Source organism: Antechinus flavipes, chromosome 2, assembly GCF_016432865.1.
Source record: "Antechinus flavipes isolate AdamAnt ecotype Samford, QLD, Australia chromosome 2, AdamAnt_v2, whole genome shotgun sequence".
NCBI classification, from domain to species: Eukaryota; Metazoa; Chordata; class Mammalia; order Dasyuromorphia; family Dasyuridae; genus Antechinus; species Antechinus flavipes.
In genome coordinates, this window is record NC_067399.1 from 3455070 (window position 1) to 3479128 (window position 24059).

The window sequence follows — 24059 nt, forward strand, 5'->3', positions numbered from 1 at the left end:
CCAGATGCCCTAAAGTCCCAATGCCAAAAAAAAGTATTAGAAAAGTCAAGTGACTTCTTAAAATACTCTTTGGGGATTTTTTTTCCTTGACGTATCAGAACCATGCAAAGCAACCAAAAAGTGTTAAAATAATTATCCAATTTTAAAAAGGCAAATCCAATGAAAAAAATGAAGCAAGCCTCATGGCTGTCATGTGCTTTCTGCTTCTTTGAAGCTGCTCTCCTTGTACCCCACTTAAATCTGAACCTATAACTGTCTCCCAGCAATTGTTACTTCAACAAAACTTGCTAGATTTAAAGCTGACAAGGACTTACAGAAGAAAAAAATTTTTTCAATCTATCATTAGGTTTATAGAAGCCTCAAACTATTTTAAATTTTTGTCTAAAACAAGAAAAAATCAATTCTCTAATACTAATGAAAAGGAACTTAGCAATATAGATACCCTTTTCAAATTGTGTCTATTTTCTATCACTGGCAAATATAAAATATCTTCCCGTGAAAGATGCAAGACAAATTAAAAGGGCCACGGAAACTGGGACTGTGATCAAGCTTAGGTTAAAAAAAAAAAAAAGCCAAGGATGTGAATACTTCATGAAAATAGCAATCTTTTCATTTCCAACATTAATTTAAGAGTTTAACCAAAATAATTTAAGCCACATTTTGTAGAAAACACAAAACACACACACACACACACCCCTCCCAGATGCATGGGAAAACAAAACATCCTCATGAAATGAGGTTCCTCTTCAGCTGTACATCCCCTAACTGAAGAAAATCGTTGGAATCTTCAATAGCTAAGGAAAGAAACCACAGGATTATTGGCCATTTTAATAAAAGATAACAAAGGCTACATTCTAAACGTGAGCAGCTCTGCCAGACTGAGAGAGGAACAATCCCATCAGAGCCATATGAACTTTTAAGGCACAGTCTTCAGCACTCATCATTTCTGGATAAGTTAGGTTCCAACTTATTAAAATGTGAGGAAACATCACCTCACTCAGAGCATATTCGGGGACACTGAACCTGGCTCTTGCCACACGAGGCTCTCCTCAGAAAGCTTATCTTAGCCAATAAAGAAGGCAGTGGCTACGTGAATTTTCTACCTGGTTCAGACACCCAGGGGGCTTTGCTTTCTCCCCCAACTGTAGCCTTTTTGTATATCTACTGCATTTTCCTCCTTTCCCCTTCTCTCCATCCCAAAACACCTTTCCCTCATAGGGAACTTCTTCACCTTTTCCCCAGTTTTCCCAGTCTTCCACCTCCACCTACCTTTGAACAGCTGAGCTCTCCAGCCTCCTTAAAAAACCCTCCCCATCCTTCCCATCTCTCCAGCCTGTGTCTCATGGAGCAGACGGTCTTCCCCCCACCTTTTCTATAGCATCTGAACATCCTTCTCTCCACCATCTCTGTCATGAACCCAGGCAATGAGGAGGATTGGTGGTGCCTTTGACAGAATCTTGGGGACCCCCCAAGGTGGGACACTCGACTGAGACTGAGCCAGATGGAAAGAACAAGGAGACGATGGAGTCGTGACACCCATGTGGGGGAGGAAGGGAAGAATATTCAGCAGAAAATGTCTGCTGAGCTCCAAGCGCTCACCAGACATTCATCCCGGATGTCCTCAGACACTGCAAACTCAACACCATCCTCTCCAAACTCCCCAATTTCTGTCTAGGACGCCACCAATCCAAGGCTTGAACCTCGTTCCTCACCCCCCCTCCTCAATCCCACGGGGCCATTTCTGCTGCCTTCCCCTCCTTCATTCGCTCCCTTCCTAGTTCAGGTGTTCATCCATCCCCTCTCCCTACACCCAAGTGGCTCCTTACGGGTCTCCTCGACTCCAATCTCTCTCCACTCTAGTGCACCCCGCTTCTCACTGGGCGGCCACAATTGTCTCCTCAAGGACACTTCTGCCTCTAGGTTACAACAGAAGCCCCTGGGATTGGCTGCCTCTGCCCTTGGTTCCAGCCTGTGTTTCCTGCCTCACTGTCCATCCCCACCCCTCACCCAGAGACCGGATCGAGCCTTCCTCGCTGCACTCTCTGGCCCCCAGGCCTGGAGCACCTTCCCCTTCTCCCCTCTGCCTCAGAGCACCTCCAGCCCCACCCTGCACAAAGCCCACCTTTTATTTCCCACTTTGCATTTGGTCACTTTACACGCGTCCTCGCTTCCCCAGGGCAGAATGTCTCATGTGTCCGGCCCGCAGGGGACCTGCAGTCCTTCTTCAGAACCCCATCCAAAGACCCACACTGTACCCGATGCCCATGGTACTTGGGATACCAACTCACAGGCTCGATTCCTGCTGATTTCTACAATGGACACCCGAGTTTAGAGCGCGATTCCCTTCTCCTAAACCTTCACAAAACCAAGATTTGGATGTTCTCTTCCCCACCCTTCCCCTCCCGGCCCATGATGGATTTGTAAAACAGGATGAGGGAGGCTCCTCCCAAAAGCCTCCCTCCACCTGCCCTTCCCCGGAGTCTGGCTTTCTCTCCCAGAGAAAAGGTCCCAAGCCTCCGTTTCCTCATCCTGTCTCTTGTGGGTGAAACCCAAGGCCCGAGGCCTTCCTCACATCTCTCAAGCATGTCACCGGGCCACGTCCCTCTCCCTGAATAGCCAGATCCCCTGGTTACAGAGGTCACCTCAGACTGCCGGCTGGGAGTCCATCTCTCACTGAATCCCACTTCTCCCTCGCCGTCCTGGCAGCTTCCGGCTCACCTCTGTAATCCCCTGTATTATGCAGGCATTCGGCCCCCGGAAGCACGCACGCTGCCTGGTTTTCCTTCACATGTCCCCGAGTCCCTCCATCCTTCTTTCAGGAACTCTAAGTTTAATTCAACCACGTGGAAGAGATTCCTCTCCCATTAATGAGGAGCTTTCAAAAATAAAAATTCCGAAACGCTCAAGACTCGAGTGTTCTCGGTGGGTTCTGCTGACAACGACCACAGAAAACACAGCAGAACCACAGGCTCTCGGGACACCCCCTCCTCTTAATGCCGCCTTAGGGGCCTCCAGATTAAAAGCCAAGCTCCCATCAGGCTCGCCTGAAATCATTCTCCCCTCCTCTCCCTCATCGCCATGGGCCACCATCCCAGCAAAACACTGTCCTGGCTGAGCTGCAGCCCTGGCTGTGTCCATTCCTCCTCACCCTCCCCTCCTGGAACCCCTGGCTCTCTTTGGGCTCAGCCCAGAGACCACCTCTTCCGGGAAGCTCTCCCTGACACCCTGCCCATCGGCAGCAATGCTTCCACTGTCTTCATTGACGGGCACCTTCTCTGTCTACTCCCCCAACCCCCTCGCCAGAAAGCCCAAGCTGTGCGCTGCCTCTGCTCCTTCCCCGCCCAGAACAGCCTGTTTGTGGCAACTGGACAGACTGAGGGGAAGGGGAAGAGGGGAGTGAGGGAGTGAATGGATGTCGGCCACATCGGGGATACACAGCAAAAAGCCACCAAAGAAGTTCCCACTCTACATAGGGGGACAGCACATAGGGAAGTTTCAGCTGCCAATTGGGCAGAACGAGCCCTTGGCTCTAAGAGGGCAGGGGCAAAGCTAAAGCTCCTTTAATGTCATTTCCCCTGGGAAAAAATTCATTTCTGGGATTGAGCCACTGGACAGGGCCAAGGGCTCCGGAGAGCAGAACTTGCCTTTCTGGGTCCTGGGTGGCGGGGAGTCTCCCCAGGGTTGTGGGCAGTGGGGCGGGCAGGCCGGTGGTTCCCAGTGCCTTTGGGCTGTCTCCAAGCTCTGAGGGAAGGATGGCGCTAGAACAGCCTTGCTGGGCATGTGTGGCCTCCGGTCCCTCCCTGGCCCCTCTAGCACTGTGGTGGGAGGGCTGGGGCCTCCAGAAGCCCACCTGGAGCCCGGGTACGAATGGCTCACCAAGGGCAGCCCAGACTCGGCCCCTCCTCAGAAGGCCGAGCACGGGATGTGACAGGACCACCTTTGTGAAGAGAAGTAGCTAAGAACAAAGCTCTGGCCACAGAGTCGGGTGTAACCCACAGCGCGGAGCTGGTCTTCAGCGGGACTCAAACCCCTGCCTAACTCCCTATAGGATCACAGACAGTCATACACACACACACCCCCGTGTCCTAGTTTTTCCTCCCTAAAATGGAAGGACTCAATCGGAAGGGCTCTAGCGTCTCTCAGCTCAAACTGTGACCCCGTGAAAGGCGGAACAAGCTTAAGCGGGGAAATAGCAGCTGCACGAAAGCCCATGAGACGTTTTGGAATGACGACCTTTTCCTAGGAATCTTGCCCAAAACAGCTCTGACGAGTCTGGGCTCCCCAACGTCCCCGGAGCTGCTCCGTTTCCAGCTGCCTTTCTTCACTGCACCCCAATCATTACGGAAGTCAGTCTTCTGCACCATGGAGAACACTGCCAGCAGCCAACAGATCCTATGAACTCAGATCCTCCTCTCTCTGCCCCTCTCCTCCTCCCCAAGTCCTCCCCCTCCCCTCTGGTCTCCAAAGCAAAAACAGCCGCTTCTTCTCAATGTGCCGCTGACCCTCCCTAAAAATGAGTGCCCTGTGCTCTGTCACGTTGCTACCATCCCATGTCTCTCCTGACACACGCAGGCCGATGTCACCCAATCTGTCGATAAGCATTATTTCGCCCTTATGTGCCGAGCCCTGAGATAAAAAGAAAACGCTAAAAAGGACCCGCCGTTTATATTCTACAGGGGAAGACAAGCGTGAACATCAAACACAGCAAGGAGATTATAAGATGGCAATAAAAGGAATCGTTTGGGGAAGGGTAACTAGTAGCTAGGAGAAGATCAGGAAAATTCTACATAGAAGAAAAGGAAATGTTCTAAATCACTACTGATCAGGGAGCCGGCCGGCCCGGCCCAAACCAAGCCTCCACACTTCAGGTGAGCACCTGGCCCCTTCCCTTTTGCCTTCTGATGCACTCGTGGCAACCCCTCTTCCGCAGACAGAGGACCTCTCTCCCTTACTCACAGCCAGACCAATTCCTTGAGCATGAAGCTGGTTCCCTCCCTCCCCTGCCCAGAAAGCTTTCCCCTCCCTCCTGCTAAGGGAGGCCCAGGGCTGGAATCTGGGCCTCCACCTTCAGGGCCCAAACCACTGATCCTCACACCTCCTCCCACAATCCTCTCCCTCTGCACAGGCCCAAGCGAGGCAAACTCCTTGAGAAGAGAGAGCCCATCGTGTCCCACGGCTCAGCACCCCACATCCTCATGGGCAAAGCTCCGCCTGACCCTGCTCCCTGAGCCTGAACTGCCTCCCTCTCCCCCGCATCCTCCTGTGACCAACTCGACGCACCCTGAACACTCGGGAGCCTCCCTCGTCTCCCTGTCCTTAGGAGGGGCCTCCATCCCCCCCCCAATCAAAGGCCCTCCCAGAGCCGCTTCGTCTTACTTCTCTCATGCAGCTTTGCAGTTCTTTTTGTCAAGCTCGCACATGTGTGAGCCCATCCCGTTTCCAGAGCACAAGGAGCAACGGCTTCCCCAAATCAGATTATCTGCCCCCAACTGAACCTGATGCTCTGCTCCTCACCGGACTCAGGATTTCCTGAGCCTAATTTCTAAGTGAAAACATCCACTTCTGAAGCGAGGGGGGAACAACGGGAAATTGGGAAACCCAACGTCGATCCAACCCCCTTCAGATACTTACCGTCACCACACATTGTGGAGTGGTGGGCGCATCCCTCAGGACTCCCAGGATTAAGTTCCTTTTGAACAGTAGCCGGCAAACTGATTCCCAAATTGGTTTCCTTTTGAACAGTAGCTGGCAAACTGATGCTGAAATGATCTGAATTCTCACCTCCCTCCTCTGAAAAACAAGAACATAACAGCTCTGGGCTTGCTAAGGGCCCTTGGTCTAATGGGGTTAAACACACCCCATACCCTTTTTACGAAACTTGTTTGAGCCAAACATTCTTCAGTCAAGGGCACTTGTTACTCAAACCCTAACGTGGCAGCGTGGGGGAAAAGAGCCAGGGATTCACCAATTTTATATCCACTTACTAAAAAAAAAGTTCAACTGTTTTTCATATGGTTTCACAAAAGATGAATTAATTCTTTAAAACTGATTATATATACTTAGAAATACATGTTTTAAAAAACACATGAACCTTTTCTTTAAAATAGAGAAATCAAAGTAAAATCATTCATGAATATACAGCAATATTTACATAAACAACTCACTCTATTTTCATTTCAAAGCTGGTTAAGTTTGAAAACTTGTGGCTAGAACTGTTGCTCAGATGGCTCCTAAATCAATCTACGCAGCTGGGATCTCACTCCCATCTCTAAGAGACTACTGGACGTTGGCTTTTTGAGGTCTGCCCACGATAACAATGATACTCCTACAACTCTTTGCCCTTTAGAGGTTTTCCTCATGAAAATCATAAAGATGAGCAGTGTGATGTTAACTAAAGGCTAGGGCCAGTGACCCCCCCCCCCAGAGCTCAACCACGTGCTACCAGGTCTCCCTTCTCTTCTCTCCCATGTCTCCTCTGTGCCCTGACAGAGCTGTCAGCTACATTCAGGTCCTGTTCAACTCTCCCTGAACGACGACATCCCCCCTCCCCACCACTGCATCCCGAAGCCCAGGTTCCTCCACCCAAGCTCCAATAGTTCCTTGGTGTCTCTCAGATGAACATGCAAACTTGGTGGGGTAACCCTTAAAGTCCAGCCCCACCTTTTCTGACTGGCCTGGCTTTGGTACCCGCAGCTCCAGCCCACGCCGGGCAGCACAGCTGGCTGCCAGCCCTGAGCTGCTCACAACATCCCATCTCTTCCTCCCGACTGCACATACTGCTCCACACGACCTCCCTCCTCATCTCGGCTCCCGACACCTCTATCTCAAGGTCCCATTTGGGCCCCACATTCCAGAAGGAATTTCCCTGCTCTCCCCAGTTGCTAGAGCTCTCCCAGCCCCAGATCACAGCTTTGCTTGCTACGTGAACAAGGCTCATGGCTTTTACTTACTGAGAGATGCCGTCCCCATTCACAAATCCCCACCAAACCCTTCCTCAGCCAGACAAATGCTGGCACCAACCCAGCCCAGACGCCTCTCGTTGTCCCAGGGGCTCCTCTGGACAGCTCCTCTGTTTTTATATGTACAGCATCTCTTTAGAGGGTCTATTTTCTCTTCGTTTCATTTCTCTTCCACTATGTACACTACTAACATCCAAGAGCTGGGAATATTCCTCCAAATGACTCCATATTTTATGTGCATACCTACTGGTTGCTAATTCAAATGAGCTCTTTCCAAATTTCTCTTCCCAAAGGGACCCACAAATTTGCCTTTCATTTTTCAAACAATTAAGTTAATTTTTTCTTTAGATTGAAAATGTGGATTGGGTGTGTGTGTGTGTGTGTGTGTGTGTGTCTGTTTAGTGTAGGGAGTATTTCATCTCCCAATGAAGGCATTTTCTCTACAACATATAATCTTTTGGGGAAAAAAAGCTTATTTTTTAAAATTTTAATGGCATGTTATTTTTCCAATTACAAATAAAGACGGTTTTCAACATTCACTTTTTAAGATCTTGAGTTCCAAATTTTTTCTCTGTCCTTCCACTCCCCCCACCAAGACAGCAAACAAAAGTTTTACATGTACAATTTTTAAACATATTTCCATGAGTCATGTTTCGCCTTTCATTTCTACACAGGGAATTCTCTCTCCTGACTAGTGTTCCTAGGCCTGGTTCTACTCACTTCATCCTGCATCAGTTCATACAAATCTTCCCAGATTTCTCTGAAACCATCCCCTTCATCATTTTGTAGCATAATTTATTCCTTCACATTTATATATCAAACCAGTAAAGCTAGCTAAGTATTTGATTAATAACAGAGGGACATCTCCTCAGATTTCAATTCTTTGCTATCTAAAAAAAAGTGTTAAAAAATATTCCTGGCATATAATTAGCACTTGTTTTGCATAGGACTAATCCCTCCCTTAATCTAGCTTCTCTTTAATGAGCCACCTTCCCCCAAACCCTTTATTTCCCATTTCCCCATGAAGTGAAATGTTTTTCTGTACCCAAATCTCACACAGCCTTCCTTCCTCCTCTGAACAGTTCAGATGAGAGTAGCGTCCAAGTCAGTCACTCATTGGTCCTATTCCTTCCTCCTACCTCCTGGTTTGTCTAGCTGACTATTCTAGCAGACAGACTGACAGTATTAAAAAAAAAAAAAAGCCCACTGTGGAATATGGACTGTAGCAGAGACTGGAGGCAAAGAAAGTGGAAAGAAATGCAATAAAAGGGAAAAGTGATGTGGGGTTGGATCAAGGCTGTGCCTTTGTGAGGAACAAGAAAGGGGAGTATCTAGGAGGTGACAAGGAAGAAAAAGCAAGACTGATCAGAGAGACATGGGACAGCTAAGGGAAAGTAAAGAAGGTAATCATATGATCATAATCAAGATCATGAACCTATAGTAGTGGAAGAAAGCAGGCGCCCTGACAGTTTGAAAGCAGGCCATCTGGAGGCCTTCTATGGAAGTGAGATGTTAGAAACAAGTAAGTGCTGGAGCGGGGGGGGGGGGGGGGGGAGGGGGCCGGGGGGGCGACAAACAGACTGTGGGGGGTGATTATGATGTGATATTACGGAACCACGAGAGATGATGAATGTGGAGAAAGCAGGGAAAGTCCTCTGCGACCTGATGTAAAACATAGTAAGAGCTAGGAAACAACATGTACTATTACTGTATTAATAAAAGGGGGAATTATGACAGCCAAGTTTGGCCTTAGGAAAAATCTAAAAAAAAGTCCTATTCTGCCCTTCTTTACAGTGGCGGGAGACTGTGGGAGTCAGATACCGTACATAAATATGCTGTCAAACAAGGCTGCAATGTTGGTTGGTTATGAATTCCTCTCTCTTCTCCCTTTCACTTCATTTTTGTTTAAAAAAGGGGAAGCCTGACTAGATAGAGCGGGGAAGGACAGATCTGAAAATGAAAAGAAGTGAAAAACAGATCATTATTTTTTTTTTAAAGGATTAATGAATGGTGAATAATGGCTGTACTCAGGATTCTGCTTCTGACTTGTACTTTAAGACACTGGACTAATTCTCTTAAGCTCTGTGGGGATCAGACTCCTCATCTGCAAAATGTGGGGGTCAGACAGTGCAAATGCTGTTTCCCTGGTTCTGTTTCAGGTGTCTTTTCATCTCTAGTAGTCTACAACACTTAGATTCAAACCTGGGGACTGGCAGTGATTGCACAAAAAGTTAAAGTTATCAACTAAATCATACTTAGTCCAATTTAGTGTCAGTTAACACCCAGTGGCCAAAATATAAATTTTGCCAACTAACAAAGTGACAAACACATTTAATCTCCACTCAAAACAAACAAAAAAGGAGGGGGGACCATTTGTGAATGAGCTACTTTATCAGGAGAATGCAAACTCAGTGCTTTGTAAATCTTAAGGCTCTTTACAAATGTGAGTTCTTATGTGCCCATGATGCCATGGAGAAAAAAATATTTCCCAAAGATTTAAATAACATTTCAATTTTCCTAAGTTCCTTATCCAGCTTTATAAACTAAGTGACATATACTATGCTTTAATGTTTGCAAAGAACTTTACAAATATCTCATAACAGAAAAGCCGAGAGGCAAGTGCCATCATTATTCCTATTTTATAGATGAGGAAACTGAGGCAGGCAGAAGGAAAGCAATTTTCTTAGGCTCACTATTAGCATCACTTAGCATCTGGAACAAGATGTGAAATCAGGTCTTCCTAATTCAAGCTCCAGGACTCTATCCATGTTTTAGCAATTGGCACTTTCTATATTTGATTTATCAAGTCATGACTAAAAGAAAAGCAATGATTCAAACATTACCCACTCTGAATAGCTGGAATTTAAATGATTTCTTAAAAAAAAAAAAGTTGGATAAACTGAATCAATCATTCAGTGTAACCAATCACAGATCCTTTTTAGATCCCTTTATCATTTATTGCACTTCACAAGATAGTTAAGAAAACTCAGTCGGGAAGGGCCGGCCTGTGGTTTTATCCTTCTGAGCAAGTTTTAGACAACAACCAGAGCAAGCACCTGCTCTCCAGCCTGCAGCAGTGAGCTAAAGCGTCAAGCTGTCCTATAAGTTGTCCAAAGATGCGGTCATGGAAGAGCTCAAAAGGGATTTTGAAAATCAAGTAAGAAGTAGAGGCAAAATTTGAAAGAGAAATGAGAGTGATTCAAAAGAAGTACAATAAGCTAATGAGGACATGAATGCCTTAAAAAGCAAAATTGGCCAAATTGGAAAGGAGGTACAAAAGCTCACTGAGGAAAATCATTCTTTAAAAGTTGGAAATTCAGCAAATGGAAGCTAATAATTTTATGAGAAATCAAGAAACAATAAAATAAAACCAAGAGGATGAAAAAAATAGAAAACAATGTGAAACATTTCACTGGAAAAATCAGTAACTTGAAAAACAAATCTGGGAAGAAAATTTTAAAATGATTGGTCTACCTGAAAACCATGATCAAAAAAAGAGCCATTATCTTTCAAGAAATTATCAAGGAAAACTGTTCTGATATTTTAGAACCCGAGGGTAAAACAGAAATGGAAAGAATCTACCAATCACCTCCTAAAAGATTCCAAGATAAAAACTCCTAGGAATATTATAACAAAATTCCAGAACTCCTAGATCAAGAAGAAAATATTACAAGCATCTGGAAAGAAATAATTCAAGTATAAAAAGCCACAGTCAGGGTAACACAAAATATAGCAACTTCTACAATAAAAGACCAGAGGGTTTGGAATATTATATTCTGAAGAGCAATGGAGTGAGGATTACAACTAAGAACCACCTTCCCAGAAAAACTGACTATGATTCTAGGAAATCTAGGAAAGATGGACATTCACTGAAATGGAGGATTTTCCAACATTTGTGATGAAAAAACCAGAGCTAAATAGAAAATGTGACTCAGGAGAAGTATAAAGAGGTAATCAGGAAAGAGAAATCATAAGGGACTTTGGATTTATAAATCTATTTAGGAAAATGATACCTGTAACTTTTAAGATATTCTCATTATTGGGGCACTTAAGAGTATAAATAGACAATGGGCACAGGTTTGAGTTAAATATGAAGGCCTAATATCTGAAACAATAAAATGAAGGAGTGACAGAAGAATGTACTGAAAGAAAAAGAAAGGGAGAGTTGGAAAGGTGTAAATTATCTGCCATAAAAGGTGAGAACAAGTTTTTACAATGCAGGGGAAGAAGGAGATTGATAGGGAGGCGGGGGTTGAGTGAATCTTACTTTCATCTGAACTGGGTCAAATAGGAAATAATATACACACTTAATATGGGTATAGAAATCTATTTTTTCCTGCAAGAAAGAAGGAAGGGAAGGGAAAATAAAAAGGGGAGAGGATGATAGAAGTTGAGAGTATACTGGGGGAGAGGATAGTCAAAAGCAAAACAATTTTGAGGAGGGACAGAGTGAAAGGAGAGAAAGAATATAATAAAGTGGGGAAATACAATTAGCAGTAGTAATTATGTAAAGAATGTTGAAGCAAGTTTCTCTGATGAAAACCTCAAATGTACAGGGAACTGAGGCAAATTTAGTTATTCAAAAAACAGGTATTCCCCTATTAATAAATGATCCAAAAATATGATCTATACCCAAAAGCCTATTTCATTATACTAGGCATGAATTCCCAAAAAAAAAACTTAAAAAAAGAAAAAGGAGTTATATATACAAAACTATTTATAGCAGCTCCCTTCTCAGGACAAAGAATTGGAAAGTGAGGGGAAGCAATTGGGGAATGGCTGGTAAATTTTGAAACATGATCCTTATGGAATCTAATTGTTCTATAATAAATAATGAGAAGGATGCCCTCAGGAAAACCATGAGCAAAGTGAAATATAGCGTGTACAAAGTACCAGCGATGTTGTCAGATGATCAGCTGGACAATGATCCAAGACTATTCTGAAGGACTTAGGAGGAAAAACGCTGCTCATACCCAGAGAAAGAACAGCTTATATCTGAATACAAACTGAAGCCTACTTTTTGTCCTGCTTTTGTTTTTGAGGGTTTCTTCTTTGGGGAGGAAGGAGATCTGTGGGGGGGTTTTGCAATGTTTTATAGAAATGTTTTATGTTACTTCATACATGCCTTCTCACTGAGGGTGGGGTGGGGAGTAAGGGAGAGAATCTAAAACTCAAAGTTTTAAAAACAATTTTTTAAAATTGTTTTACACATAACTGGAGAAAATAAAACCTATTAAGAATTTTTTTAATCCAAATCTGACCTAGGTTACAAATCTCCTCTAAGCAAGGGGATCTCCCCAAAGTGACAAGATGCTAGGGTTCTGAGTGATTGCTATTCAGTCCTTTATTTTATGCGTAGAAAAGAAGGAAATAAGAAGACATTAAGCCACAGGACTCTTTTGAGGAGATCCTGTGAAGTGCAAGAGCAAGAAAGGGCACAAAGCAGAGTCTATTTGGCGCTGAGAATGAAGACATGTCAGTGAGGTGAGCACAGAGCAAAGAACACTCACTTTTCACATCCAAGAGGGGAGAGAGGGCAGAAGTCTTAAAACGCCATCACATGGTATTGACAGGGTGTTCAGGTAACCAATGAGAGAAGAGGCAAGTGAAGAGAGAGGGCTTCCCATTTGGGAACTTCTGAATGGGGGAGCTTCCACAGAAGCAGGAGACCCACGGGTGAGACACATAGGACCAACGTACAGAGAGCAGCTCTAGGAAGCAGCTGAAGGCCAAAGCAGGCGTCCCTGGCAAACTCCATGAGTAAAGGTCTTCTGGCCCCAGACCCCCACAGGGGCAGCCTCACAAGGCTCCTCATCAGTGTGCTCCAAGGTGGGCCTGACCCCCAGGTCACTGTGGGGACCTGTACGGTGCAGTCTCCATGGACTGTGAAGTTCAAGCACATTTCTTGGCAGAAGTGGAGAGTGAGCAGCACAACACACAGAGCGCCGAGCCCGAGGAAGACCCGAGTTCTAATTCAGCCTCAGACACCTTCTTGTATAACTGGGCATATACTTGCCTGCCTCGGTTTCCTTGCTCATCTGTAAAATGGGATAATTGCATTGACCTCCCAGAGTTGTTACAAAGAGTAAATGCGAATATTAGCAAACCCTGAGATTAGTGCCTGACACATTAAGTGCAGAATAAATGCTAGTTCTGTTTCCTTCCTTTCCTTCCAAAAACAGATCTGATTATATCACTCCCCTCTTTGATCAACTCTGCTAGTTCTTCATCACCTCCTGGATCAAATATAAAATCTCCTGCCCGCCCAGCCCTCTCTTCCCAGTCTGTTTAGACTTCATACTCTCCCTCCCCGCCCCATCCTCCCCTTGCCCTCTGACACATTCTCCTCCCCGTGACATCTCTAAGACTCTACTCCAGCTGGCTGCTCCCACAAGGGCCAGGCCCTCCCCCACCTCCTATGAGAAGCCTTTCCAGATTCCCCTAACACTAGTGCCTTTTCTGATGAGAATCTCATCCTGTACACAGAATAGCTGTACACTGCCTGTGCGTGCCGTCTTCCCCACTGAATGGCGAGTTTCTCCAAAGTGAGGGCTTTTTTTATAGCACTGAGCCCATGTGCCTGGCACACAGTAGGCGTTTATTAAATGCTTATTGACTAACAGCAGCAAAGTTCTTCTGATTAACCCCAAATGTTTTGTCCTAGCTCACTTTTTTTGGAAAGGCAGACCCAAAGCCTCTTTTTCTCCTCCCTTCCCATAACGAGTAGGCGGGTGAAGGGTAGCCTGATGAGCCCATGGGTGCCGCATGAGCTCCTCTCTTCAAAGTTATACTTGGTAGCACATTCATCAGAACAGACACCCCCTGGATCTGATCTTTGGGATCAGGAACATAGCAAGGAAAAGTTTTTTTGGTTTGGGTTTTAAAGGCACTAAAAAACAGGGGAAAATATAATTTCCCAATACAGCTATCCACATTTCTCTAGGGCTTTTTACCCCACTCTTCTTTTTTCCCCCCATTCTCTTTCAACTCCTGCGATTATACAGAAAGAGACAAAAAGAGTAAGCCACAATTCTATCGGTTCCCTGTACATAAGAAATCTAGAATCCACTTCCTTTTGAAATGAAGATATTAAATATAGATATGACATGTTTATGACTCCTTTGATATTCTGTATGAAAATGGAAAGTCTCAATTATTGAATTTAATTTAATTATTTAAAGAGTTTTATAGCAAATCTCTGTGGAAAAGTGAAGACTCATTTTATAATACAAATTGAACATTCCCCAATGTGTTCATTTTGTAAACTCAGATTTTTTTCATATGTTGAGTTTGTTATACAAGCCAGACCTGGCTATGATCTCTATCCATACTGTGTATATGGGAACTTTTTTATTTTAAATCCCAAGTTAAATTTCAAACATGATGCATTAAAGGGTAATTAAGCAAACATAATGTTACTTACGGTTTGATTTTTTTTCCAGTACCATTTCTTCATTGATGTTCAACGTTTTTATTCTGGTACAAAGGTTATATGTTTTCCACGCTCCTTCTGCTGGTAGGTTTTCAGGAATATTTTCAATGCAACTAGATTCGTTTCTCCAGTGATTATGTTGTTCCCAAAACGTGTTTCTTTCACATGTCTCGAACTTTATAGTACTTTTAGATTTGTGTTTTCCATTACCAATTTTCTTCCTCAGGGTCAAGTTTCTAGAATGAAAACAAGTACTAGGGGTGGCCTTCCCAAAAATATTTTTGTAGACATCTTTCCAAGGAACAAATTTCCACTGTTGTGGTCCCTCTTTCCCTGTGCATGTCAAAAGGACGTTTTCATTTGGAAAAACCTTCTTATCTAATAATGGATAAAAGTGCCTTCCCTGCAACTTATACTCAATTTTAGTAGACTGGATGCTATTCACTGCCACCAAATGAGCCACCTCTTTAGAGAAGACGGCATGTCCAGCTACCACTAGCAGGTCTGCCAGGCTATTTTTCCCATGTGTGACTTCAACTTCTAGTTTCATCCCAGGACTATACTTCCGAGGCTGAAAGAACAAGCCCGGCTTGGACAGTAAGTCTTTAAAAAAAGCTTTTGCAGCCTCCTCCCAGTGGTCCCCATTAGCAGGGAGGATGCCATGTAAGGCACAGTGGTAAGTCAGCCGCGGCAAACACAGAAGCTCATCGGGAAGGATCCGGAGGTTAGCACACTCTGAGCGGGGAATGCTTACGGAAAAGCCATAGTCCATCAACAGAAGCTGCACCGACTGAGTGGAGACTTCAGAAACTTCTGCCCTCTTCCACTGGTCTTCCCACCCACATCTGAACAAACAGCTGGATCCTGGAACGACCAGCTGTGGAGGCAGGGTAGGTAGGCGATCAGGCAGAGCCAAAAGCAGTCTACACAGCGAAGACATGGTATCAAAGAAGTCCTCTAGCTGCATACAGAAGTCCGAGGGGTCAGAAACGGCCGTGGCAAAGCCTCTGTACTGTCGGTCAGTCTGGAGAAGAGCCCATTTAACAGAGTTCACTCTGAAGGATAGCACGGGGCTCTTTGACTCCACGCTGAGAACGATTTCTGAACGATTCTGCTTTCTTTCCTCACTCTGACTAACTCTAAAGTTCAGGTACTCCAATAGCAACAGGCCATCCACCAAGATCTCGACTTCCCAGGCAGCATCCAGATAGCGGAGAAAGAGGATTTTGGTTTCCAGGTGGGAGAACAAGTGTGCCGTGGACTCAAATGACATCTTTCTGGCATTTTCTATCCAAATCCACTTGCAAGGCACTGCTTGTTGGGGAATGCTTCGAATCTCGTGGCCGAGCTCCTTCGTCCCCAACAAGGGAACCACTTCGTAGCGGCCACAGTCGAGCAAATAAACGAGCATCTTCTCTTCTCCCAAACACTTCTCCACTTTGGCACGGCACCACGTGGCCGTGAATCTAGATTTTATCAGGCATTCTAAGCCTTCTTCTATATTTTCTACAGGCAAGAAAGGGTTTTCCTTGGCTTCTTTAAGTATCAAGGAAAGCAAGCTGGAGGATACCTGTGCATTTTTACTTAGTTTCACCGAAAAGTTTCCACATTTTGAAATATGAAGTATCTCGGCCTTCTCAAGCTGTCCAGGCTTTAACTCAGACTTGGGGATTTTAGCTGGTTGGTGGCAGGATGCTCTAGGACGCTTATTTTCATTTGACCCTTTCTTTTCTTTGTTATCAATAACAAGAGTCACTTTTTTAGAGACAGTTTCAGGTACTTTTGATACTTTCTCTCGCTTCTTTGAACAAGCTATCCACTTCATCATTTCATTAACAACACACTTTTCATCACAGATAATATTTACTTCCCACTTTTGCTCATGCTTCTTGAGAAATTCACAAGAAATTAATTTGTTTTTTACTTTTTCAGCAAAGTAACCTACTGTTTTGCTGTCCCATAATTCATCGGGCTCATTATATCTTACTCCACTGAGAAAAGCATGAAGGCCAAGCTGAGGAACAGTCAAAAATTTCCTATCAAGCTCATGGATTTGGGACAAATTGACAATTTCTGTGTTACCGTAGTCAATAAATTCCACTTCAAAAGAATTCCTTGATAAAACGTTCTTAATTACTGCTCGATATAAGGCATTATCAACAGCATACTTTGCAACCACGAGATCTCCCACTGAAAGTGCAGTCAATTCACTCTCTCTATCTAGATCTGCCATCCCTTCATTTAGTTCTTTTGCAAGTGTAAAGATTAAGTCTTCACTCTCCGCAAGCTGAATGTGGAAACTTGCTGGACTCCATATATTTGATATGTAGCCATTAACTCTGGCATTTAGATGAACAGGAGGAGGAGGAAGGTCAGAGATTTGTGGTCTAGCCACACTCTCTGCTTTTGCTATAGCTATACACGGTCTAGCTATACAAGTTTCTGATGCAGCACATAATGGTTTTCCTTCATTAATTAAGTCAAACTGGGAAGCAGATTCAGGGATAGTTTTTTCATTTGTATTTTTTAGTCTCATCTTTAAAGGTTGGTTCACCTTGCTTTTTAAAACAGGCTCAATCGGAGAAGAGTCTGGCGATCTTAGAAGTTTAACGTGTACATCTTTAGAATTCACAATGTGATCCACTTTGTTTTCAAGAAACTTGGGATGATTCGTTTTCGTTATGGTAGAATGACAGTGATATACTTTGTCTTTTGATGATCCCTTACTCAACATTTTATTTTCGTATTTTTTATGAAACTTTTCCATGTATCTTCCTTGGTCATATTTTTTCCCAGATACTTGAAGCAAGGTTTTAATTTTCTGATTTATCTGCTGATTTCCATCATATAGTTCTAAGCCAAGTTGGGCATCTGAATCCCTCGACACCACCACTGCTTTCAGTGATTTTCCTAGAAAGTTTTCTTCAAACCAGATATTGGTTTCTGTTGGAATATCTACTTCTTGAAGATCTGAGAGATAGCACTTTATTGCCTGCATAGGTGTAAAAAGCAACTCTGAAGAATGGTCTAAAATAGGGATCAATTTATTTCCTTCTACTATTTGTTTATTTCCAAAGTCCACAAAATATACCAACAAATAGGATGATAAATCCACAGGAGATGCTATTGCTCTGTAAAAGAGACCATCTTCAAAGTATCTAGACAAGCATAATCTTGTTTTGCCATCAAATTTTGGATAATTTGAGAAGTTATTGATCTCTTCGATCTTTGCCGCTATAACCTCCAGACTTCGATTATTTCTCCTCAGTTGACAATAAAATTTTTTGGGGCTTCGGATGTGGGATATATAAACTTCTTCTTCGCTTCCGATTTTTAAGTTAAAAGAAGAATAGCAGAAACTGTAAAGGCTCACTGATGCTGGCAAAGACTTTAAAAATGCACTATGTTGTGCACAACCACAATTGACCAGAAATTCCCGGGCACTGATGAAAGGCGTCCGCAGGTCGACTATGTTGCACAGGCAATTTGGCTGTATTAAAACTAAAGCATAGATGATACAAGTCAATAGGCCATTATATAAAGAAATGAAGTTTCCAAAGTCTATGCAAGACTTGGTTGTCCAACTGAATGATTCAGAATTAACAGGTTCGATTAAGTTGTTAAGACTACATCTAAATGCCTGACCCTCTAAAATAAGAAAGTCCGGGTTAATAGCACAAAGATCTTTAAATAAAATTCTTTCCTGGTTACCATAGTCAACAAATATGACATCCACTTCTCTGGGGGACACTTGAGTCAGAACAGCTGCTCGGTACCACTTTCCATCTTTCGCATACCTGGCAACACAAGCGATCTGTCCTGCCTGATAAGGGTCATTATGGGTCCCATAATATTTCTGCATCTGCTCCATGAGCAGCATAAGCTCTGGTAACTTACTCTGCAGCTGGCAAGAAAAATCTCCAGGGCAAGAGAAATATGAACACTTAACATCGATAACAGTTCCGGGCTTGAAGACGTATTCTTTGTATGGATGCAGAGGCTCACATGTCCCGGATACGTGCCCTAGATTTCTAGGAAAAGGAGTCTCTGATCCTGCAAAGGCAGCAACTGAGAATTCTGACTTGCTCACAGAACTGTGGCCAGCTACGGTTAAAAGAGGCTGCTTGGCTTGTGCAACTGCAATGTTGAGCTCAGGTTTTAAATTTGGTCCTAAAAAGTCTGTTCCAAGTTTTGGAAGACAATCTGGCTTTACTTCCCAATATTCTGCATAACCAGCTTGCACCATAAGACCAACAACATTAACTTTCCCAGAGGCTTCGACACACTGTACATTAACGATATATTTGTCATTTTTCTTGGCTACAACTTTAAGTAGGAGTGCTTTGTCAAATACTGTCTTTTTAAAAAAATCCGTTGCTTTCTTCACCCATATATCTTCTGTAGGACACGCATGAGCCAGGGAACAGCACATCGCTAGTGCTGGTAATTCACAAAATTCTTGCAGCAAAATTTTTACATCATAAAATGGTACAGATTCAGTATTTCCAAAATCCAAAAAATAAACATTAATCTTATAACCATTAACTTCAGTGATGACAGCTCTATAAAAATGCATGTCCTTGTTATACCGAGCACAACAAAATAATCCAGGCTCTGGTTTTCTAAGAATCATTTCTTCCTTCTCACAAGAATCATATAATTCTCCTATCTTCTTCATTAAGTCTTGGAATCTGTTCTGATGATCATTAGTGCGTACCCAGAAATTTGATGGGTTCAGAACATACTCCACAAAAGCCACATAGGCAAAATTTACTTTCATTTCTACTGTCTTCCAGCATATGGTCACCTTCGATAAAGGGTCTTTTTCTGGTGTAGAGCTTACTGGGGTCGAATCACCTGCAAAGCTCTCCACTTCAGGACTGTTTCCAAGAGAGGCCTTTTTGTCTCCCAAAGGCTGAGAGGTCTCTCCCTCCATCAGCAGGCTGTGTGCCAGAGGGCGTCTGACTACCTGTAGCAGATTCTTGGGGCTGATCACAGATTCTTGACTGTGGAAGGTCACGTAATATAAGCGCTCCTCGGGATCAAACTGATCGATATGTGCAAACACCATCTGCCCCAACAAAGCCTGTTTAAACAACTTAAGCTGAGAATTCCTTATGTCTTTATTTGGATTACTGAAATGAGACAGAGAACATGGAAAAGAAAATAATGGCACTAAACTGAACTCTTGCTTAAGTTTCTTCACATAGCTGGAGGGCACAGCTTCACTGTTGCCAAAGTCCATGAACCAAATTTTCACATGGTCATGGGGTAGGAGCTGCTGGAGAATCCCTCGATACCACTGTCTATTTCTCCTTTTGGCGACACAAAGCAGTCCAAAATTATCACTTGAAGGATTTCTCTCTCTGCTGATTGCTTCATAGTGCAAAGACATCGCTGTGATTAAGTTTTCCAGCTCCAGCAACCGTTTTGTTAAGTGACAATAAAACCTACTGGGACTGACGGCAGAAGCGATTTTCACGCTCTCCATACAGTTAATTGACAGGGATGGCTGCAAGTTATCTAGGACATGTTGATAACTGGGTGAAATCTCGTTGTTGCTGAATGAAGACCCGAGTCTTTTATACTGTTGCTGCAGCACATCTGGCATTTGGGAACAAGAGGGATTTGGGGGAAATTCTTTTAACATTTCTACAATAAGACGAAACGAATCTCCGTCCACAAGCCTTCCCAACTGTAGTTCAAGAAGCTCAGAGATGATTCTTGGAACTTCCAGAAGAACCATTTGATGAGGCAGAATGGCCTGCACGTGTCCCTTCACTTGAAGTCCTACTAATGACATGAAGTAATTTAAAGCCTTGGGAGACCACTTCTCCCCAAGAGGTAGTATGTTGGCAAAAACACCAACTGCTATCCTTGGAGGGAGTTCAAATAAGTTGTCACAGGCAGAAGCCACGTGGGTAGCACTGACTCTCAATTCTTTCCCACAATCTATGAGAAATACTTTATAGAACTGGTTTTTATTTTCCAAGACTTGTCCTCTATGCCATTCTCCAGATTCTTTTTCTTCCACCAAACAAAATTCACCAACGCCAACATTATCGCAGGCTTTGGGGATGTGCTGTATTTCACTCTGCAATATGTGATAGTCAAATTCACATTCGATATCATATTTGCCCTGAAACTTCACCAAAATTTCCTTGGAAAGACATTCTATGTGAGAAATCTTCAAATCCATGTCTAAGGATGGTGGGAATGCAGGCTTAGAATTCATTGTCTGAAAAGCAAGAATTAAAGAAGGAATTAGTTTCTGAAGAAACCAACTTAATGAGGATTCTGAGACGATAGCAAAAAAAAAAAAAAAAAAGGCAAGAAGTTATCTGGCTCTTCTAAATTCTCCCACAAATATATAATAATGCTTCAAAGTGAACTTTGAGCTACAAAAATAATTTAGGAAAAGCCTTATCTTATCAAAGTGTTGTTTTGACTAGATTGAAGTATAGATACTGCTGAATCAACAAACAACAAGCCGTCAGGGCAGCTGTGTGGCAAAGCAACCTATGGAGGGGGTCAGACAGCAGGTCAGGAGAAGACTACAAAGTCTTTCACTGGCTCTGGACACTGGGCCCCGGTAGGATGACCCAACATGGTCCTGGGCTATGGCTGGTGGCAAGGAAGAAAAAACAAGCACTCGTGGGTGAATGTGGTCACAAAGAGTGAGAACCTTGTTGGCTATGGGCACTCTCAAGAGAGTGAAGTCCCAGGTTTGGGTTCCAGGACAGAATAAGCTGAAGCCCAGCAGAGGCAGGAGCACAAAAGAGTATCTGAAATCAGACCTCTGGATTGAGCTCAGAAAACACCACAAAGAAAGCTGAGATATTATTCCCCACACCCTGGGACTGGAGCCTAAATTAACAGACTAGAAATAAGCCATTTAAAAAATAATAAACTAGGCAAAAGAGATACCATAGATCGCCTCTATAGTGATAAAAAAAAAATCTGGGTCCAATTCAGAAGAAGATATTAAAGTTAAAACAGCTATTTTGATCCCAAAGAAAAAAGCAAAATGGTCACAAGTCCAGAAAGAATTTTTGGAAGAGCTTAAAAATCAAAGAAAAGCATAGGAAGAAATGGAGTTTTTCTTAAAATATTAAGTACTATCTATCTAAAACCATCAGCAAGTATTATATATTAACGGGAATAAGCTAAAAGTCTTTTAGTAAGATCAGGGGCGAAATACGAATGCCCATCATCATTACCATTATGCAACATTTTACTAGACATGTTAGCTTTAGCAATAAGAGAAGAAAAAGAAACTGAAGGAATTAGACTACACAATGAGGAAACAGAACCATCACTCTATACCAAAAAATCCTAGAGAATCAATTAAAAAGTACTTCAAACAATTAACGTTAGCAAAGTAACAGAATATAAAATAAACCCACACAAATCATCAACATTTCTATTTATTACCAACACAACCCTGCAGCAAGAGATAGAAATTTCATTTAAAATAATAGTAGACAATGCAAAATATTTGAGAGTCTACCTGCCAAGACAAAGCCAGGAACTATACAAACACAAATACAAAACACTTCAAACAAAATAAAGTTAGAGCTAAACAAATGGAAAATTATCCATCGCCCAAAAGTAGACCAAGTGATTATAAAAATTGACCTACCTCTTCAATGCCATACCAATGAAACTGCCAAAAAATTTATTTTATAGAACATAAAGTCAAGAATATCAAAGGAATACATTTTCAAAATGCAAAGAAAGTGGCCTAGTCATGCCAGACCTAAAATTATATTATAAAACATGGGTCATCAAAACCATTTGGTACTGGCTAAGAGAGAGTAGTGGATCAATGGAAAAGATTAGGTACACAAGACACAATTGCTATAGCAATCTAGTGCTTGATAAACCCAAAGATTCCAATTCTGGGATAAGAACTCACCGAGTTCAAAAATTGCTGGGAAAATTGGAAAATAATGTTAGAAAATAGGCACTGACCTACACCTAACACCCTGTTATCAAGATAAAGTTGAAATGGATTCATAATTGAGACACAAAAGACTATACCATAAGTTAATTAAAAGAACAGGAATTTGTGACCAAACAAGAAACAAAGAACATTATGAAATGAAAAATGGATAATTTTGATTACATTAAATTAAAAAGGTTTTGTATAAAGAAAACCAGCACAACCAAGAATAGAGGGGAATCAGAAAGCTGGGAAATAATTTTTACAGCCAGTGTTTCTGATAAAGGCCTCATTTCTAAAATATATAGAAAAGTAAGTCAAATTTATAATACAAGTCATCCCCCAATTGATAAATGGTCAAATGATATGAACATTTCAGGTGAAGAAATTAAAGCCATATATATTCATATTTTAAAAATGCTCTAAATCACTACTGATTAGAGAAATGCAAATCAAAACAACTCTTAGGTGCTACCTTTATCCCTATCAGACTAAGGTGACAGGAAAAGAAAATGATAAATGTTAGAGGGAATATAGGATAACTGGGGCATCAATGCACTGTTATTGGTGGAGTTTTGAACTGATATAACCATTGTGGGAAGCAATTTGGAATTATGTCCAAAGGGCTATCAACTGTGAAAATCTTTTGATATGAGTTGCAGGGATGAAGCCAAGATGGCAAAGTGAAGCAAGGAAGTTGCTCAAGCTCTCCCAGTTTCCCCTCAAAAACTACATGAAACCAAGCCTCTGAACAGTCTGACAGAATGAAACCACTCTCCAGTAGTTCAAGATAGATTGGCAGGACTTCTAGAAAGATTAGTCTCACTGGGGTGAAAGTGGTGTTTCAGCTCAACTCAGCTGGTGTCTGGGGAAGCCAATGAGAGGCTTACTATAGCAGATCAGCAACTGAGACCCTTGGTTCTGGCAGAGTAGCAGAGCAGACCAGTGGCCAGCCCCCAGTATCAACTTAGAAGGCAAATTCTGGGAAATCAGGCTATTGCCTGGAAAGAACAAGTATGGTTACCCCATGCTGTGAGCAAGACACCAAACACAAAAGACCCTGTGCTCAACACAAAAGAAGCTTAGGATAGCATCCCTTTTACCCCAGGAGCAGAGCTTGACAATAAGTCACAATAAAGGAACTACAAAAAGAGAAGGAAAGAAAATGAGTAAGAAACAAAAGAACTTTAACCATCGTAGAAAGCTACTATGGTGACAGGGAAGACTAAAACATCAACTCAGATGAGGATAGACTGCCCACATGAGAAATCTCAAAGAGTTATAAGAATTAGATTCAAGCCCAAAGAGGTTTTTTGGAAGTGCTCATAAAAGATTTCAAAAGGCAAATAAGAGAGATAGAAGAAAAAATTGAGAAAAGAAATGATAAGTATATAAGAGAGTCAACAGCTTAGAAAAGGAAAGAAAAAAACTGAATGAAAACAATTTCTTAAAAAATACAATAGGTCAAATGCAAAAAATAAAATAAAAATCCACTGGAAAAAAAACAGCACTTTGAAAAGTAGAATTAAATATATGGAAAAAGGGATGCAAAAGCTAACTGAAGAAAATCATTCATTAAAAACTAGAATGGGGCAAATGGAAGCTAATGACTATGAGACATCAAAAATCAGTCAAACAAACTAAAAAGAATGGAAAAATGGAAGAAAATGTGAAGTACCTCACTGGAAAAACAGCCAACTTGGAAAACAATGCACTGTTATTG

At 42.7% G+C, this 24059-nt stretch overlaps 1 protein-coding gene across 1 annotated transcript; it reads right to left on the reverse strand.

The window, feature by feature from the left end:
• Window positions 1-479: 479 nt before the first annotated feature.
• Window positions 480-20626, reverse strand: TDRD15 (tudor domain containing 15). The gene is made up of 3 exons (XM_051982886.1): window positions 14383-20626; window positions 5632-5790; window positions 480-794 (listed from the first exon to the last, which is right to left on the reverse strand). The coding sequence occupies exons 1-3, from the start codon at window positions 20624-20626 to the stop codon at window positions 727-729; spliced, it is 6471 nt and encodes a 2156-aa protein (XP_051838846.1). The 3' UTR covers window positions 480-726.
• Window positions 20627-24059: the final 3433 nt, after the last annotated feature.

Bases quoted from the DNA above. Each gene is read 5' to 3' on its own strand.
- TDRD15 (XM_051982886.1), bottom strand. From the start codon at position 20,626: ATGAATTCTAAGCCTGCATTCCCACCATCCTTAGACATGGATTTGAAG. The intron at 5,791-14,382 runs GTAAGTAACATT...CTTGTTTTTCAG, and splicing joins ACTGGAAAAAAAATCAAACC to AGGAGGGAGGTGAGAATTCA. The intron at 795-5,631 runs GTAAGTATCTGA...TTCTTTCCTTAG, and splicing joins CTCCACAATGTGTGGTGACG to CTATTGAAGATTCCAACGAT.